The sequence below is a fragment of the Physeter macrocephalus genome, chromosome 11, assembly GCF_002837175.3.
Source record: "Physeter macrocephalus isolate SW-GA chromosome 11, ASM283717v5, whole genome shotgun sequence".
Lineage (NCBI taxonomy): Eukaryota > Metazoa > Chordata > Mammalia > Artiodactyla > Physeteridae > Physeter > Physeter macrocephalus.
The window spans coordinates 94,092,118-94,109,964 of NC_041224.1; the positions used below are offsets into that span (position 1 = coordinate 94,092,118).

General features: G+C 43.3%; 1 protein-coding gene across 2 annotated transcripts in view; it reads right to left on the bottom strand.

Moving 5' to 3' along the window:
- B2M (beta-2-microglobulin) overlaps positions 1-12,771 on the bottom strand; it is a 17,801-nt gene extending 5,030 nt beyond the window's left edge. Inside the window, exons 1-3 of one of the 2 annotated variants that reach the window (XM_024117672.2) lie at positions 12,664-12,771; positions 8,621-8,924; positions 6,130-6,653 (exon numbers count right to left, since the gene is read on the bottom strand). In XM_024117672.2, coding sequence (XP_023973440.1) covers positions 8,635-8,924; positions 12,664-12,730 — 357 coding nt within the window. In that variant the 5' untranslated portion in view covers positions 12,731-12,771 and the 3' untranslated portion in view covers positions 6,130-6,653; positions 8,621-8,634. Of the gene's footprint in view, positions 1-5,941; positions 6,654-8,277; positions 8,561-8,620; positions 8,925-12,663 lie in introns of those variants that run through there. The other variant, XM_055088263.1, reaches the window with a different exon arrangement.
- Between the last annotated feature and the right edge of the window lie 5,076 nt (positions 12,772-17,847).

Here is a 17,847-nt window from a genome sequence, read left to right on the forward strand (position 1 = left end):
ATTTATTTATTTATTTTTGCTGTGTTGGGTCTTCGTTTCTGTGTGAGGGCTTTCTCTAGTTGCGGCAAGCGGGGGCCACTCTTCATTGCGGTGCGTGGGCCTCTCACTATCGCGGCCTCTCTTGTTGCAGAGCACAGGCTCCAGATGTGCAGGCTCAGTAGTTGTGGCTCACGGGCCTAGTTGCTCCACGGCATGTGGGGATCCTCCCAGACCAGGGCTCGAACCCGTGTCCCCTGCATTAGCAGGCAGATTCTCAACCACTGCACCACCAGGGAAGCCCCTGTATGTCCTTTTCTTCTCTTGTGTTTCCCACTTAGAGAAGTTCCTTTACCATTTGTTGTAGAGTTGGTTTGGTAGTGCTGAATTCTCTTAGCTTTTGCTTGCCTGTAAAGCTTTTGATTTCTCCATCAAATCTGAATGAGATCCTTGCCAGGGTAGAGTAATCTTGGTTGTAGCTTCTTCCCTTTCATCACTTTAAGTATATCATGCCACTCCCTTCTGGCTTGTAGAGTTTCTGCTGAGAAATCAGCTGTTAACCTTATGGGAGTTCCCTTGTATGTTATTTGTCGTTTTTCCCTTGTTGCTTTCAATAATTTTTCTTTGTCTTTAATTTTTGCCAGTTTGATTACTGTGTGTCTCAGTATGTTTCTCCTTGGGTTTATCCTGTATGGGACTCTCTGCTTGGAAGCCCTTTCTTAATACTAAATCACTTACATCCACTGGCTCATGGCCTGCTTCTGCAAGAACTCGACCTAAGACATTCACTGACTCTTCAGATGATGAAAATGGTATGCAAGGTTGTAGATAGCTTGGTATACCAAAAAAACCACTTCAAATAACAGTATGGCATTGTGTGGCATCAAGACTCCTATCTGTTTTTTCTAAGTGAAAACAGTAAAAAGAGGAAGTGGGCCATGGGGAAGGGGAAGGCTGCACATCACTGCAGTCTTCAGTTGGGCCTGTGTGCTATAGAGATATAAATATCTCCTTAGTTTTGTAGACTTTTTAATCATCTATGTTGTGGAGGACCAAAGAAGATGAATAACTGTATCCAATTAATGAGAGAAGTTGTGTGGAATTTAGTGCATAGTAAGTACTTGATACATGATCAAACTGTGATTTTTAATTATATTTATTAGTTGGTTATTTTTCTGTTAGCCCTTCTTGTGCTCTCTAAAGTATCAGAATAGTTTTTAATGCCTAAAGTTTCCAATTAAGGTACTCACAGATACTTTATTTCTTAAGATAACTGGGACCCAAATTTTAGTCTTCATTTTTTTTTTTTGTAAAAGCCTAGAATTCAAGGAAAGATGAGGCTAATTTTTTGGCCCTAAAATCTTGATGGCTACATCGCAGACAAAATATTGATTTTTATTAAAGAAAGGCTTTGAGTTTTACCTTAAGAGTTTACAACATAAGAAATATAAGTAAAAAGCAACAAGCCGAAACATATTGGGAGAGTAGTTGTTGACAAAAACTAGAAAAGAACATTTGCCAGTTCTCTGTATTGTTTCCTTTTATGCCATGTTTTCATTTGGGACAGTGGAAAAAAAGTGAGATATAAAAATTATTATTTCCAACAATTTTTAAATAAACATAATAATAATGACCATTTTAAAAATGATAGAACAAAAATTAAAATCTTCTGAAAAGCTAACCACACCAAAATGAACACTGGTAAGTGATCATCTCTGGGTGGTGGGATTAACAAGTTTTTTTTCTGCCTATACAAACTTTCTATTTTTAAAAATAATGAACATACACTCAAATAATAAAAGTTGTAAAAATTCAGATCATATAGAAGTATGTAGAATTATATTTTAAAAGTCTGCCTCCATCTTCTCCTGACATCTTAGCTCCTACTCCCAGGTAAACATTGTTAAGAGGTTGTTGGATACATTTTTGGACCTTTTCTTGTTGGTTTATGTGCTTAGAGAGGTTGAGAAAAAAAGTTAAAGTTTAATGTAGCTTGTTTTAAATCTATATAAACATGGAGTCAGAGGTAGCACCTCAGCTTGGAGTACCTGAGATGGCAAACGCTGATGCTCTGAAATGGGGGATGAGCAGGATGACCACCACAGTTGCCAAGATCTGAGCACCATTCTTTTTTTTTTTTTTTGCGGTACACGGGCCTCTCACTGTTGTGGCCTCTCCCGTTGCGGAGCACAGGCTCCGGACGCGCAGGCTCAGCGGCCATGGCTCACGGGCCCAGCCGCTCCGCGGCATGTGGGATCCTCCCGGACCGGGGCACGAACCCGTGTCCCCTGCATCGGCAGGCGGACTCTCAACCACTGCGCCACAAGGGAAGCCCTGAGCACCATTCTTGAGGAATACACAAACCACTAAGTTACAGTCACAGTCTCATCTCTTGATGTTTCCTTGTAGGTCTTTGGATCAGCAGAGCAGTTCCAGGTTAAAATTGATGAATTCTAACTCACATTTCTGTATTTCTTTAGACTCTCTTCCAAGTGTGTTTTTTCTGCCTTTACCTTGGTGAATTGCCTTAAGCCATGGGTCCCACCCTAAAGCTTTTTCTCACTATTGCTTGCTTTGGTCAGTTAAGGTAGGGGGTCCCCTCAGGCTGTCTCTGCAGTTCTAGAACCTGCATCCAATCATATGCTGTCTTTCTCTAGTTTCTTTCTAAGTTCTTCTAAATGAGGAACTATAAGGAAATGCAAGGAGAACTATTTACCAAAGGTTAAATTTTAAAAATAGCCATAACATAAAATGGAGAGTGATGGGTACACATTGAGAGAATCCAGTGGAATCCAAAAGGTGGTAATCCTGTTATAAGAGATTACAGGAGTTTATGATATTTTTTTCTATATTTTCAGTATTTGATGATGAGGGGGACAATTTTAGAACAATTATAAAATCAATTTCCTAAAAGAAAAATGTTATATATCAATTAGCCAAATAATTCTTCAAATAATCAATTTGCCCCAAACTGAGAGAAAGCTTCTTTGGGCCCTTTTGTCAGCACAGCCTGGGGTGAGAGCAGCCCTCTGCCTGGGAGAATGGCGGAGTATTGTGGGTTCCATCCTTCTTCCATCTGGTCAGGCCATGGTAGGTGGTGGTTGGCTCAGCTGCCACATCCCCCAGTGTTTAGAAGAGCAAGACACAGGCTCTATTGTTGGCCATGGTGAGCAGGAGGGAAACACCACTGCTCAGGGTCTGACCCTGCCATTTCCCCTCTACTCTACTCTCATCCCACTCCAAAATCCCTCCTCCTTCCCCCCAATACATATGGTTTCAGAAAAACACCAATTGACACCAAGGAAAATGGATTTTAGCAAATTGATTTTCCAACATACTAGTCAGCTTTCTCGTCTTTATTTACCCCTCATCCATGCCTTGAGTAACAACTATTCAGGGCATTGCCTACCAGACCTGCTATGGTGTGTGATACAAATATAAAATGCATGTGCTTGTATATAATGGCTTCCAATATATATTTTCTAGAAACTGCTTTTTGTTTCAGCAATATAGCATGGTTCTTCTTCCATGTCAGTATATAAGATCTAATTCTTTATTACTGAAATTGAGACTTTTAAATTTGCATTGCACAGTTATATTTAATAAGCTTAATTAAGCTCCAATATTTCTCCTCTTTCATCAATCTCTTCTTCTGAAATGGGGGACTGAGCCATGCTCCAAAGGGGCATTACATTGAACCATTAGCCAGCAAAGCAGCTTTTCACAAAATTGTTCTGTTGAGTGACGTGGAACAAAAAGTCCTTTATGATTTAACCCAATAGGTCTCAACCTTGGCTGCACGTACTAACTATTCAGAAATTTAAACAAACAATATTGTGAAAACTTATGTCCACAAAAATCTGCACGTGCCATTAATAGCTTTATCCATAATTGACAAAATTTGGAATAAACCAAGATGTACTTCAGTAGGTGAATGGATAAATAGACTGTGGTACATCCAGACAATGGAATATTATTCAAAGCTAAAAAATGAGTTATGAAGTCATGAAAAGACATGGAGGAACTTTAAATGCATATAACTACGTGAAAGAACTCAATATGAGGGACTTCCCTGGTGGTGCAGTGGTTAGGAATCCACCTGCCAATGCAGGGGACATGGGTTTGAGCCCTGGTCTGGGAAGATCCCACATACCATGGAGCAACTAAGCCCGTGAGCCACAACTACTGAAGCCCGCGTGCCTAGAGCCCCTGCTCCACAAAAGAAGCCATCGCAATGAGAAGCCCACGCACCTCAATGAAGAGTAGCTCCCCCCCGCCACAGCTAGAGAAAGCCTGCGCACAGCAACGAAGACCCAATGCAGCCAATAAATAAATAAATTTTTTTTAAATAAATTTTTTTTTAAATTAAAAGTCAGTGTGATAAAGCTACATACTGTATGATTCTGGATAAGGAAAACTATGGAGACAGTAAAAAGATCAGTGATTGCCAGGGGTGGGAGAAATTAATAGGCCGAGCACATAGAAATTTTAGGGCAGTATAATGATGGATACATGTCATTATACATAGTATATACCTACAGAACAAAACACCAAGAGCAACCTTAAATTATGGACCTTGTTGATTATGATGTGTCAGTGTAGGTTCATCAGTTGTAACAAATGTACCACTCTGGTGGGGGATGTTGATAATGGGGGAGACTATGCATGTGTGGAAGCAGGGGGTAGATGTGAAATACCTGCACCTTCCCCTCAATTCTGCTGTGAACCTAAAACTGCTCTAAAAACATAAGGTATTATGAGAAAAAAAAACAGTAATAATAATAATACTGGGCTCCATACTTACAGATTGTGATATAGTTGGTCTGGATTGGTGCCTGGAAAGCTGGCAGTTTTTTTTTTTAATAGACTTTATTTTTTAGAGCTGGTATTTTTTATTAAGTTCCACAGGTAATTCTAATGTGCATCAAGGGTGGAGAGTTACCAGTCTAAATAAGGCACCCCTCAATCTGCTCAGCTGAGTTCCTACAAGTCTTCACCCAGGTACCCTTGCTCCACTGGTTGGAATTATCCACACCTGTCACACCTCTATACGTCTTCTAATTTTACCTCCTTACTTCAGGCCCCGTTTACCAATTGGAAGAACCACTACCCAGTAAGTCTCAGCACAAGCCTTCCTTAACACTTACCTAAAGTTTTTGTTTTTGCATATTGGAAGTTAGTTAGTTAGGCAGAAATATAGATAAATATTGGAGAAAAGGGAACACAGTTGGTGGGAATGTAAATTGGTACAGCCACTATGGAAAACAGTATGGAAGTTCCTTAAGAAATAAAAACAGAGCTACCGTACAATCTACCTAAGGATTTTCGTTCCCTGAACACATTTTCCTATCACCTAGTTCTTTGGGCATAACTATGCTATACTCTTTTTTTTTTTTCCTTTTTCTTTTTTTTTTGTATGGTACGCGGGCCTCTCAGTGTTGTGGCCTCTCCTGTTGCGGAGCACAGGCTCCGGACGCACAGGCCCAGCGGCCATGGCCCACGAGCCCAGCCGCTCCGCGGCATGCGGGATCCTCCTGGACCGGGGCACAAACCCATGTCCCCTGCATCGGCAGGCAGACTCTCAACCACTGCGCCACCAGGGAAGCCCTATGCTGTACTCTTTATCAGTATATATTTTAATTGTTCAAGTGCATGTCTACCCCTCCACTAAGGCAATTTGAGAGCAGTGTTGAGTCTTATTCATCTCGTCAGTACCTAGCACTAACTCACTCAAATTCATGGTCAAATTTTTTTAAATGCACAAAGCTGGTCATCAAGTATAAATTATGCCTTGAAATTTTTTAATCTAGTATTTTTCATTTAGGTATATTGCTTGCTAAAACATGAAATCCTCCAGATACTTTTGCTCCCTCTTAAAGTCTACACAGTCCTCATTTCTTAGCCCAGGGAACAGAATTCTGGTTAAAAGACAGAAGCCAGGTCTTCCAGCAGATAGCTGTGTCACCTTAAGTCATTTAACTTTTTGGGGATGCTGTTCCTCATTCGTAAAATGCAGATCACTGATGCCCCTTCCACTATGAGCCAAACCCTACACATCAGGAGTTCACACTCTTCTCCAAGTGATATTTGAAGATCATTTCCCTGTTTGAACAAAGGGGTTAGAAGAGGAGTGATATATAAGTACTAAACACATCAAGTTTTACCAGCATTTTAATTAGTGAAACAAAATAAAATAAAAACAGGCACAACCATGTCTCATACTAACAGATGTTAAGAAGTAAATATGATTTCATGACAAAATGTCATCCGCTATAATAAATTTCCAATAATTCTGACAATTATCTTTCCAAAAATTTTCCAAAATTCTAAGAAACGTTACAAATTGGAGGTTTACTCTAAATATGCAGTAATCTTACTACCTAGTTTTGTGTGCAAAAGACAATAAAGACTTCAAATTTGACCAAGATGTTGATGCTGAACATGAGAGTTCTTTCCTCCCCACCTCTACGCTGCCAGCACCCCAACTACAGCTACATGCCAAGACAGGTCAAACATGGAGACGCAGTGCACAAAGAAAAATTATAAAGAAGATGATATTTGTGGTAACATCAATATAACTTCTGATTTATGTCCATAAAGCATAAAAGCATATCAGCATTAAAAAGCAAGAAAACAGAATTTGGAATAAGTCCAATCCAAATGAGGCATCTTCAAAACTGAAAAAAAGAAAAAAAGGAATATTAGCAAATGCATGTATTTTATTAGGATTACAGATAGCACTTCCAAACTTTACCTAACCTGTGCTATATAAATCACTGTTGGTAAAAGTAATAGCTGCAGACAATTTTCCAGACTCATTAAAAGAGCATATCCTACTAGTTTATCCCATTGGTTCTCCCACAGTCTTAGAGGAAAGAATGCTTGTATTACAGTTCAGATCGTGGCTCTACCATTTAGTAACTGTGTGACTCTGGGCAGGTCACCCAAACTCTCTCATTCTCTAGAAAATTAGCTTCCTTGTCTTACAATGTAACAGGAAATTTGAATAGGTTTTCAGTGCCAAGATACCCCGTGGAGAAAAATTTCCCAGAAAGCTGGATTATCTGCCTCTGGCCTCCAACTGAAGATGCAGAGAAGTCCAATTGCGTCCTGTTTCATGCAGCTAGAGGTACTTGCAAAATACATCTGTTACGAAGTGAGAGAGTGGCATGGACATATATACACTACCAAATGTAAAATAGATAGCTAGTGGGAAGCAGCTGCACAGCACAGGGAAATCAGCTCAGTGCCTTGTGTCCACCTAGAGGGGTGGGATAGGGAGGGTGGGAGAGAGATGCAAGAGGGAGCGGATATGGGGATATATGTGTACGTATAGCTGGTTCACTTTGTTATACAGAAGAAACTAACACAACATTGTAAAGCAATTATATTGCAATAAAGATGTTTAAAAAAAAAAGATACGTCTGTTATAGTAGCTTTACATTAGGTTACAACAATCTGTTTCCATTTCTTTCCTCTATTGGACTGGGAGCTTCTAGAGGCAACCACAGTGCCCACACACTTAGGAACAGTGCGTCTGCAGAACCATGTCACTCTTCCCTTCTGGCTAAATAACAAAGCAACTGCCATGAAAAGGAAGGGACGGTTCACTTTTGAAGGCCCAGAGATGCCCAAGGCAGAAATGGCAGAAGAAAGAGCAAACCTTGCAGGTGCTGTGGGTAACCGCTGCCTCTGTCCTGTCACAGCACACCTGCAGCTCTTCTGTCCTCCCTTTAGAGGGTCAGTGATGCTGACAGAGCCACACCCAGGGTCACATGCCTTCCTCATGCCACCCGAAAGGAGAAGGGAATGTGACCCCACGGGATTCTTCTCTGCCTGCTAAACTGCTACCCTGATGAATGTCCTCCAGACAGTGAGGGTTATCATATTAGAGCTGTCTATAACAGTCTCCAGGATAGTGACATTAAAAAAAGATTTTCTGTGGCTTCCCTGGTGGCGCAGTGGTTAAGAATCCGCCTGCCAACGCAGGGGACATAGGTTCGAGCTCTGGTCCAGGAAGATCCCACATGCCGCGCAGCAACTAAACCCGTGCACCACAACTACTGAGCCTGCGCTCTAGAGCCCGCAAGCCACAACTACTGAGCCCACATGCCACAACTACTAAAGCCCATGCTCCACAAGAGAAGCCACCACAATAAGAAGCCAGCCCACCACAACAAAGAGTAGCCCCCGCTCGCCGCAACTAGAGAAAGCCCGCACGCAGCAACAAACACGCAACACAGCCAAAAATAAATAAACAAATTTATAAAAGAAAGATTTTCTTTAAGATTAGAAACCCACCTCCATGATGCTGGTTAGTGGTCTCGATCTACAGAAAAGAAAATGGAGAAAAGAAAAGAGAAACAGTTAAGTTTCACTTTTGAAATAGTATGTACTAACAAATGTCTAAAACTGTTATAAATAAAGCTGGCAGAAGAGCCCACTGTCCTCCACCGTTGAGTACCTTGTTAAGAAAAACCCAGTAGGACCCAACTTGCCTACTAGCCTTCGATCCCAAGCCAGCCAGAGAACTGGAGGAGTCTAGGCTTGGAGGGCACTACCATAGCAGGGCTTACAGACAAGGCCGGTGCACCAAGACAACAGAATGTGGAATTAGTCCAATCCAAATGAGGCATCTTCAGACCTCCATGATGCTGGTTAGTGGTCTCGATCCCACTTAACTATCTTGGGCTCTCTGAGAGTAACGTGTTTCACACGGCAGCTATACTGATCCACTCCGTTGGGAGTGAACGCAGTGTGGACCAGAAGGTAGAAAGACCAGTCCTTGCTGAAAGACAGGTCTGATTGCTCCACTTCCATCTTCTCCCCATTCTTCAGCAAATCAATCTCAATCTGGGGTGGATGGAACCCAGACACATAGCAGTTCAGGTAATTTGGTTTTCCATTCTCTGCGGGATGTCGTGAGTAAACCTGAACCTTCGGAGGACCTGAGGAGCAGCAGGGAAAGACAGATGAAATTGCAGAGTATTTCACTTGGGGCTACCTTGGTCTAAAGCTAGATCAGGCCCCAAGTGTTTATATTTGATCCTCCATTTCTCCCAATTCCATTTCCCCTCATGCCAAATGAGCTTCCATTTTTCAAAAGGCAGCCTCCATCTTCTTGGATAAACCATGACTTAGTGTCTTTCCCACATGATTCCCCTACACATGCCTTTCAGGCTTTTTCTAGCAGATTTCTCTTAACATCTTCTTCTGTCAGTGGAGATTGTGCTGTATCTTTAATAATCTCTCTGTGGAGAATCTCAAGAACTTTTCATGGCTCCTCAGCACCCACAGAATTCCTTATCACTCAAGAGTCTACATGATTTGGCCCTAATCTACTTATCAAGCTTCATTTCTCACTTCACACTCCCTCCATATTAGCCACATCAAAAATTCCCGTTATTGGGCTTCCCTGGTGGCGCAGTGGTTGAGAGTCCACCTGCCGATGCAGGGAACACGGGTTCGTGCCCCGGTCTGGGAAGATCCCACATGCCGCGGAGCGGCGGGGCCCACGAGCCAAGGACGCTGAGCCTGCATGTTCGGAGCCTGTGCTCCACAACGGGAGAGGCCACAACAGTGAGAGGCCCGCATACCGCAAAAAAAAAAAAAAAAAAAAAAAAAAATCCCGATATTGTACGCTGTTTCAACCCAGTCAGTTTTTTTCCCCTATGTTTACTCCTCTTTTTTTTGCCTCCTGCCTAGATCTAGACCGATCAGACTTCTCAATATGTGCCTAGTACAGTGCCTGGCACACAGCAATTGCTCTGTAAGTGGCAGGTGTAATTATTGTTACCTCCTTGCTCAGGTTCCTAACAGAGTCAAGCCAAAGTATATTTCTACAAAACACAACCTCTTCATCGTGTCCAGAGTTTATATGACAAATCTCTATCTGAATCTGTATCTGATTTCATGAGCTAGAAAACAAAGAAACAAAACTGAAACACCTACAGGAGCTGGCAAATACCTTAAATCAAGTAGTTGGGCTGGGTAAGAACAATAGGGAAGGGTGAGGACTATAGCAAATGAGAGAGAACATACTCTCCATTAGGACCAGGTGGAGTAATGCATGTGACAGTGGAATTTGTATTTTTAATTAGCATGCTCAAGTGATTGCCATAATCTGCCAGGTTGGGAATATTGCATAATGCTACAGAACAGTGGCTTCCAAAATGGGATGCATGTCTAGACCCTCCATGGGGATGTGTAAAGAAAATATTATAGACTCTATTTCTACATTTTTCTTCCAAAGTGAAGTGTTACTGCTACTGAATATACAGACTGATATAAATATATGTATATAACCACTTAAATACAAATACACTCAGGGTACATGATTATAAAGTTCAGCTCATCCTCCATGTCCAGTGGTAGAGAGAAGGTGGAGTACCAGGCCACTCTGACCAGATGTATCTGTCTAGAAATGTCCCATCATCAAAGAAAAGGTCCCTAGGCCCACCAAGAGCTAGACTGGACATACCATGAAGCCCTGATATTTTTTCATAGCTCAAAGTGAAGATAATTCAGAAACCTCTTTGCATTTGAGCTTTTAATAGTTAGAACATAGTAGGTGCTACAGTAGTGAGAGCACAGGTTCATCCCACCTAGAATTCTCTCTTTGAGGGAGCTAGGCAGTTTGTGGGCTGTTTTTTTTTTTTTTTTTGGAAGAATATCACAATAGTGGCTTCTAAGAGGAGGAGGTGTATCAGACAGAACTGGGTTTGAATCTGCCCTCAACCACTTACTGGCTCAGGGTTTTGGGGAAAATTATTTGAGTTTCTGTAGTTTAATTGAAAAATTATCTACACCCAGAGTGAAATAAAACCCACATAGGGGAAAGAGCAGAAAATAGATCCCCCAGAGGGAATCACAATTACATGTTTCTTGTATACATTACAGAAATGGCCTTGTATATCTTGCAGGCATGCATTACTTAGGAAATTTTCAAATTCAGATAGTTTTTAATGTCGGCTTGCTATTTTTCTACAGCTATGTGCCCCCACAAATATCAATAGTGATAATACAGACATTATGCTTCTTTTCTAAATAAATTTTCAACTAACTTCCTTTTTCTCATGAACAACAACAAACAAACAAAAACCTCGCTTCACAGAGCTTTTTGTGAGACAGAAAAATCTGAAGGTCCGGTATATTGCAGGGTATTTACAAGGTACTCAGTATCCATGGTGTCCCTGACAGACAGCTTGGGTAAGCATGTTGATTACTCTTATCCCTAGTTTTACAACCTTTCTGAATGATAATCCTTCGCTTACTCAAAACTGATGTTTCTTGTATACATTACAGAAATGGCCTTGTATATCTTGCAGGCATGCATTACTTAGGAAATTTTCAAATTCAGATAGTTTTTAATGTCGGCTTGCTATTTTTCTACAGCTATGTGCCCCCACAAATATCAATAGTGATAATACAGACATTATGCTTCTTTTCTAAATAAATTTTCAACTAACTTCCTTTTTCTCATGAACAACAACAAACAAACAAAAACCTCGCTTCACAGAGCTTTTTGTGAGACAGAAAAATCTGAAGGTCCGGTATATTGCAGGGTATTTACAAGGTACTCAGTATCCATGGTGTCCCTGACAGACAGCTTGGGTAAGCATGTTGATTACTCTTATCCCTAGTTTTACAACCTTTCTGAATGATAATCCTTCGCTTACTCAAAACTGAAAGTAGAGACTCAGTTCATCTTGGAAAGAACCAGGCAAAGAGCCAAAGGAGGAGCCCTCTGTGAAGAAAGGCAACAGGGGCCCATGTCCGCCCAGCTTGCTCCCGAGAATCTCACCACAGAAGGTTGTGAAAAACGCACGGATTACAGGCAAAGGGCTCACGACCCGCCAAATGTTCTGGTCAGGCTCTACTATCTGCCATTAATCCCCTACGTGATTAAATTACTTCAGCTCTTCGAGCCTCCCTTTCCTCATCTGTGACAAGCTGATGATAAAGGCATCCTGTTTACATCGCAGACGCATTTCACAATTAAATGACATACAGCACATAGCGCAGGTCAGTGAGCCTCCAACGGGTAGCTCTATGATTATTATTAAGAACGACAGGTAGCGGGAACAAGAGAATGAACGACGTGAAGCGATATGTAAACACCTCAGGACACTCCACAAAAGTCGCGTGCAACTTCCTCGCCGTGGTTTGGTCGTCGCGTATCTGGGCAAAGTGCAGAGCGGCAGCTGAACCTAGCGGGCGCCTGGAGGAAGCTCAAGGCCCTCGGGCTCCCAGCGGACTGATACACCCTGGCGACGACTCCCCCAAAGCCCACGCGTGGTCTCCACACATTCGCAGCCCCCAACCCAGCCCTTTGGGATCCGCCAGCCCGCCCTCCGCTCCCCCTGCGCGGGGGGAGCCAAAGGCCCCGCGAACCAGCGGAAGAGAACCCCTCCCCCATCTCGGTCGCTCTGTCCCGATCCACCCGGTGCGGGCGTGCCAGAGGTCCCCTCCCCCCATCCCGGAGAAGCCGGCGTCCTGGGCTCGCACCCCTCCCCACTCCCCACCCCACACCGCCTCCACAGCCCGAGAGAAACCCGCGTGGTACTCCACCGAGCCGGGAAGGAAAACTTGGGAGCGGCACCGGGGGGTACGGAGTTAGTGCCCAAGGGCTGCGAGCGGGACAAGGACGGGCTGGTGGAAGAGGGAAAGGGAGGAGGGGACACTCACGCGGGACGGCGTCCAAGCCAGACACCGAGAGCAGCCCGAGCAGGACCAAGGTGACGAAGGGAGCCATGGCTACAGAAGCAGCCCGGGTGGCGGAGTGAGTGTCCGGTCTCGCGCCCGCACTTATATTGTAGTCCACGCCCAGGCCGCCAATCAGAACCCTGCCCGCAGGGTCGTCACCGGTCTCCTAGCGAGCGCGGCCCGGGCAGGTTAGAAAGAGGGACTTCCCGGTTTTCAGTTTCATTTTCTGATAAGCCTCGTGATGCTTAGGAAGGCAGGGTTGAACCCGGTGGATTCGCTGTCTGTACATCGGCGCCCTCTTATCAGGGGTGCGCGCCCAAGCCTGGGGCGTGGGCCGCCCACCCGAGAACTTCAGCCTGGAAGAACCTTCGCTTTTCGGAACAGCACCAGAAATGCTAAGGCACTTGCTCCCCAAACATGCCCCAGCGAATTAGGAGCCTAGAACCTGGTTTTCGATCGGGAATACTTAAGCCCAGAAAAATTAATAAGAGGAAGGACAGAGATTGAATGGTACTGGGCAGAATCAGAACTTGGGTTCACAATTACAGCCCGGAAATACGCTGTAGGGCTTCTGGATTCTTTGGGCAAGAAAAGTCCAGAAACCTCGAGGCCTCATGAGGACAGCTCAGAGAACCGTCCAGAGTGAAGGAGGACCTTCTTGCTTCCTGAGTCCCTTCAGGGAAAACCCTGTGCGGAGAAAGGCTGACCTTTATCTTGCCCCTGTCTTTTAGGTAATTTTCTTTGTTTTGTTGATTTGTGGGGAAATGACCCCTGATAGTAAAAGTTTAGCAGTAACTGCTTAGAGCATTAGACTTTCCCGACCCCTTGAGGAACATCATTCCCTGCGAATTACCACACTAGAATGGTGCTTGGCATGGAGTAAATACTTGGTAAACTGACTGAATGAGTGAATGGATGGATGGATGGAAGGATGGATGGATGAACCTACAAATGAAGGAACGAACGAACATGCGAGGAAATACGTGAGTAAACATTAGGATGTAGGAATTACCCCGTTACATTTTTATGGATAGGAAAACAAAGGCTAAGTGTTAGGTTTCAGACGGGCCTGATTCATTTGTCATTCGTGCTTCAGACACTTGGAAATTAGAGGACTGGGCAATTTTAGTGAGAATTTGGGTTGCATCTGCTGTGGGCCCGGCCAAAGAAGTTAGGCCTACTGACTCTAAGAGCGTGTCAGTGTTAGACTCCTTAAGGAAACCTTCACTCCAGAGATAGCATAAAAAGATGCTGACATCACCTGGTGGCTGAGTCCACGGATCTTTTCTGAGTGGAACACTCAGAAGAGGGAGTGAACCATGGGGACGGGGAGGGGCAGAGATCTTGGAAATCACCTTAGTTTGCACTTGAAGGGAGTTGGGAGGTGCTTCCCCAAAGAGCACAACAAATGTCATCTGGATTTCTTTTACATGTTTTTAGACGTTTCAACTATCCCTACTGTGGTGGTTGTGTCTAAACTAGAAAAAGTAAGATACTCTCCGCAGACCTAATGAAAGGAGATAATGCACAGAGAGAGCCCCAGGGAGCACAGAGGGAGTGTTCAGTAATGATTAAGAAGTGTACTATGATTATTGATGCTAGTTACCTATTTTTCCTACCAGCTCTCTATAACTCTCTCGAAATGAAAGAATAATGGTTAGGCATAAAGTTATGAGTAAAGACACTCCTGCCCCTCCCTTTTGTTTGTTTGTTTGTTGTTAACTCATTTAAGGGTCTTAATGCCTGGAATGTTAGTGTTGAATTGTTTTCTAGTGCCTTGGGAGTATAGGAACAGACAGGGCTAGTGGTCACCTCTATATTCCTTGTTTACCACATCACAGACAAATACTGGAGTACTTAAAATTCTTAAAAGATAGAATCTGATCTATTCACTTGGAAAACAAGTTTTAAAAACACTTTTTAAAAAAAACAGTGAAGACAGAGAAAATTATATGTTTTCAGTTTTTTTTTTTTTTAAAAGAGAACACTGTTTGCCTAGGAGGGCAAACTTCTGGAAATGTACAAACATGGCCTTTTAATAGTGTTATCTCCCATTAGTGGGATGAATGACGGAATTTTTTTTTTTTGGCCTAATGACTTTTCAAAAAATAATTTTTACAATAAATGGTATTCATAATAGTAAATATTTTCTGAATGTGGAAGAACTGGGACTTCATACACTCTTGTTGGGAATGGAAAATGGTACAACTACTTTGGAAAACAGTTTCACAGTTTTTACAAAAGTTAAACATATGCTGGCCATATGACCCAACCACTCCAATCTAGGTATTTATCCAAGAGAAAATGAAAGTGTATTTTCATGATGTGGACTTGTACAAAACTATTCAAAGCAGCTTTATTGGTAACAGCCAGAAATTGGAAACAATCCAAACATCCATCAACAGGCGAATGGATGAACAAACTCTGACATCTATCCATCCATACGATGGAATACTATCAGCAATAAACAAGGCATGGGCGCTTCCCTGGTGGCGCAGTGGCTGAGGATCTGCCTGCCAACGCAGGGGACACGGGTTCGGGCCCTGGTCTGGGAAGATCCCGCATGCTGCGGAGCAACTAGGCCCGTGAACCACAACTACTGAGCCTGCATGTCTGGAGCTTGTGCTCCGCTACGAGAGAGCCCGCGACAGTGAGAGGCCCAAGCACTGCGATGAAGAGTGCCCCCTCCTCGCCACAACTAGAGAAAGCCATCACACATAAACGAAGACCCAACACAGCCAAAAATAAATTAATAAATTTTTTAAAAAAATTATTGAATTGGGCTTCCCTGGTGGCGCAGTGGTTGGGGGTCCGCCTGCCGATGCGTGGGGCGCGGGTTCATGTCCCGGTCCGGGAGGATCCCGCGGCGCAGTGGTTGGGGGTCCGCCTGCCGCTGCGGGGGGCGCGGGTTCATGTCCCGGTCCGGGAGGATCCCGCGTGCCGCGGAGCAGCTGGGCCCGTGGGCCATGGCCGCTGGGCCTGCGCATCCGGAGCCTGTGCTCCGCGATGGGAGAGGCCGCGGCAGTGAGGGGCCTGCGTACCGAAAAAAAAAAAAAAAAGTATTGAATAAACAAGGCATGAACTATTGGTACACATAATAATGGATGAAATAATGAGGCTGAAGGAAAAAAGCAAGACCAAAAAAGAGTACGTACTGTATGAGTCTTTTTATTTACAACTCTAGAAAAAGCAGACTAATCTATGTAACAGAAGCAGATGGTTGGTTTCCAGAGGGTGGAGGGAGCAACAGGAGCCTAAGGACACTTTATCCATAATCTTGAGTATGATGATGCTTTCTCAAGTGTATACATGTAGTAGAACTTATTAAAGTGTATACTTTAAGTGTAATTTATCATACGTCAATTATACCTCAGTAAAGCTCCTTTTAAAAAGAAATAACCTAATAAGACTCCGCGCTTCCAGTGCAGGGGCCATGGGTTCAATCCCTGGGCAGGGAAGGTTCACATGCTGTGTGGTGCGGCCAAAAACAAAAACAAAAAACAAAAAAACCTAAAAGCACAGGTACCTGTATTTTTGTTAGGCCAAGGAAGAATGAAGGCCTTGAACAGAAAGAAAAAGAAGGGTATTGAAGTGGAGAGAAAATAGGAATAGGTTAAAGCTCAAATGAGTTGGGTTGCACCTCAGTGGATCTCAGTCAGCACTCTTCTGAGGTGAACACAACAAACAGCCAGAAAATCCAGGCCCCCTGGAAGGAGAGGAACAAGCACATGTAGGACATTTGTGCCTGGGCTCTTTCAAATGTTATGTCACTAATCAAAGTGTGGTACATGCATCACAACATCAGCAACACCTAGGAGCTCTTAGAAATGGAGACACTCGGGCCCATCCTAGACCTACTAAAGCAGAGCCTGCATTTTAACAACATCCCAGGTGATTCGTATACACATTAAAGTTTGTGAAGCTGCTGACCCAAACTACACAACAATCCAGAAGGTAGGTCTTACTTTCTCTTACAGATAAAGAGACAGTTTCAGAGTATTAAGATGCTTGTCCACGTTAGCTCTGAGCTATGATTCACATGCTGGTCCATGTGATTCGAAAGGCCTCATAATGCCCACTTGACAACCACTTCTGAGAAGGGGTTTGCGGGAAACGGTTCATTGGGTGGCTTGGATCAGGGCAACGATTAAAAGCCTATGAGAAGGTGCAGAGAAGCAGGAACAAGGAACACAATGTATGGTAGTTTTTATTTAACTCGCATTTGTTTTTGTCTGCCCACAAAAATAATATATGCATATGATAGAAAACTGGAACAATCAAAAACCTATAGGGAATTCCCTGATGGTCCAGTGGTTAGGACTCCGAGCTTCCACGGCAGGGGCCCCGGGGTTTGATCCCTGGTTGGGGAACTAAGATCCCACAAGCTGTGCAGCGTGACCAAAATCAATCAATAAATAAAATTTTTAAAAAATTGAAAATAAGAAAAACTATAAAGAGGAAAATTAAAACCAGAGTGACCCTCCAACCCAGAGAGAACTATCGTTAAATGGTTTAATATAATGAGTCTGAAGGTGGTTGCCTGCTCAGAAGTCCATCCTGAAAGCATGTCTCTATGTGTATAACTGAGTCACTTTGCTGTGCAGCAGAGATTGGCACAGCGTTGTAAATCAACTGTACTTCAATTAGAAAAATAGAATTAACAAAAAGTCAATCCTGGTTAGATCTGTTTTGGGGCCGGTAATCCTCAGTCTTCTGTATTAAATTCCATCGAATACAGCCAATGTCAGTTGAGTGCAGGCTCTGTGGCAGATGGAAATACTGTAAGGATAAATCAGAAGATGCCAGACTGCCAACCAGGAGAATCCAATCTAGAGTTCAAATCAGCCCAATAATTAATTATTAGCAGCCACCTAAGGTGTTCATGCCGACTGAATTCTCAGATTTGTGCTGTTACATAACAGGCAACAGACCCAAAGGAAATGGGACACAGAGGGGGAGCTGTTTTGTTTCCTGATCGTGACTAAGTAGGACTCCATACAGAGGAGGGAAAAAAACCTCACAAGATCCCTGGAAGGCAAGTGCTATTCTCACTAATTGAGGGAGAGTATGTGGGAAGCCTAAAGTTGAGACAGGTGAAGTATCTCGTTGGTGAGGAATCTCTGCCTCACAGGCTTGTGTGTAACCACCACACTCTAACATTTGCTG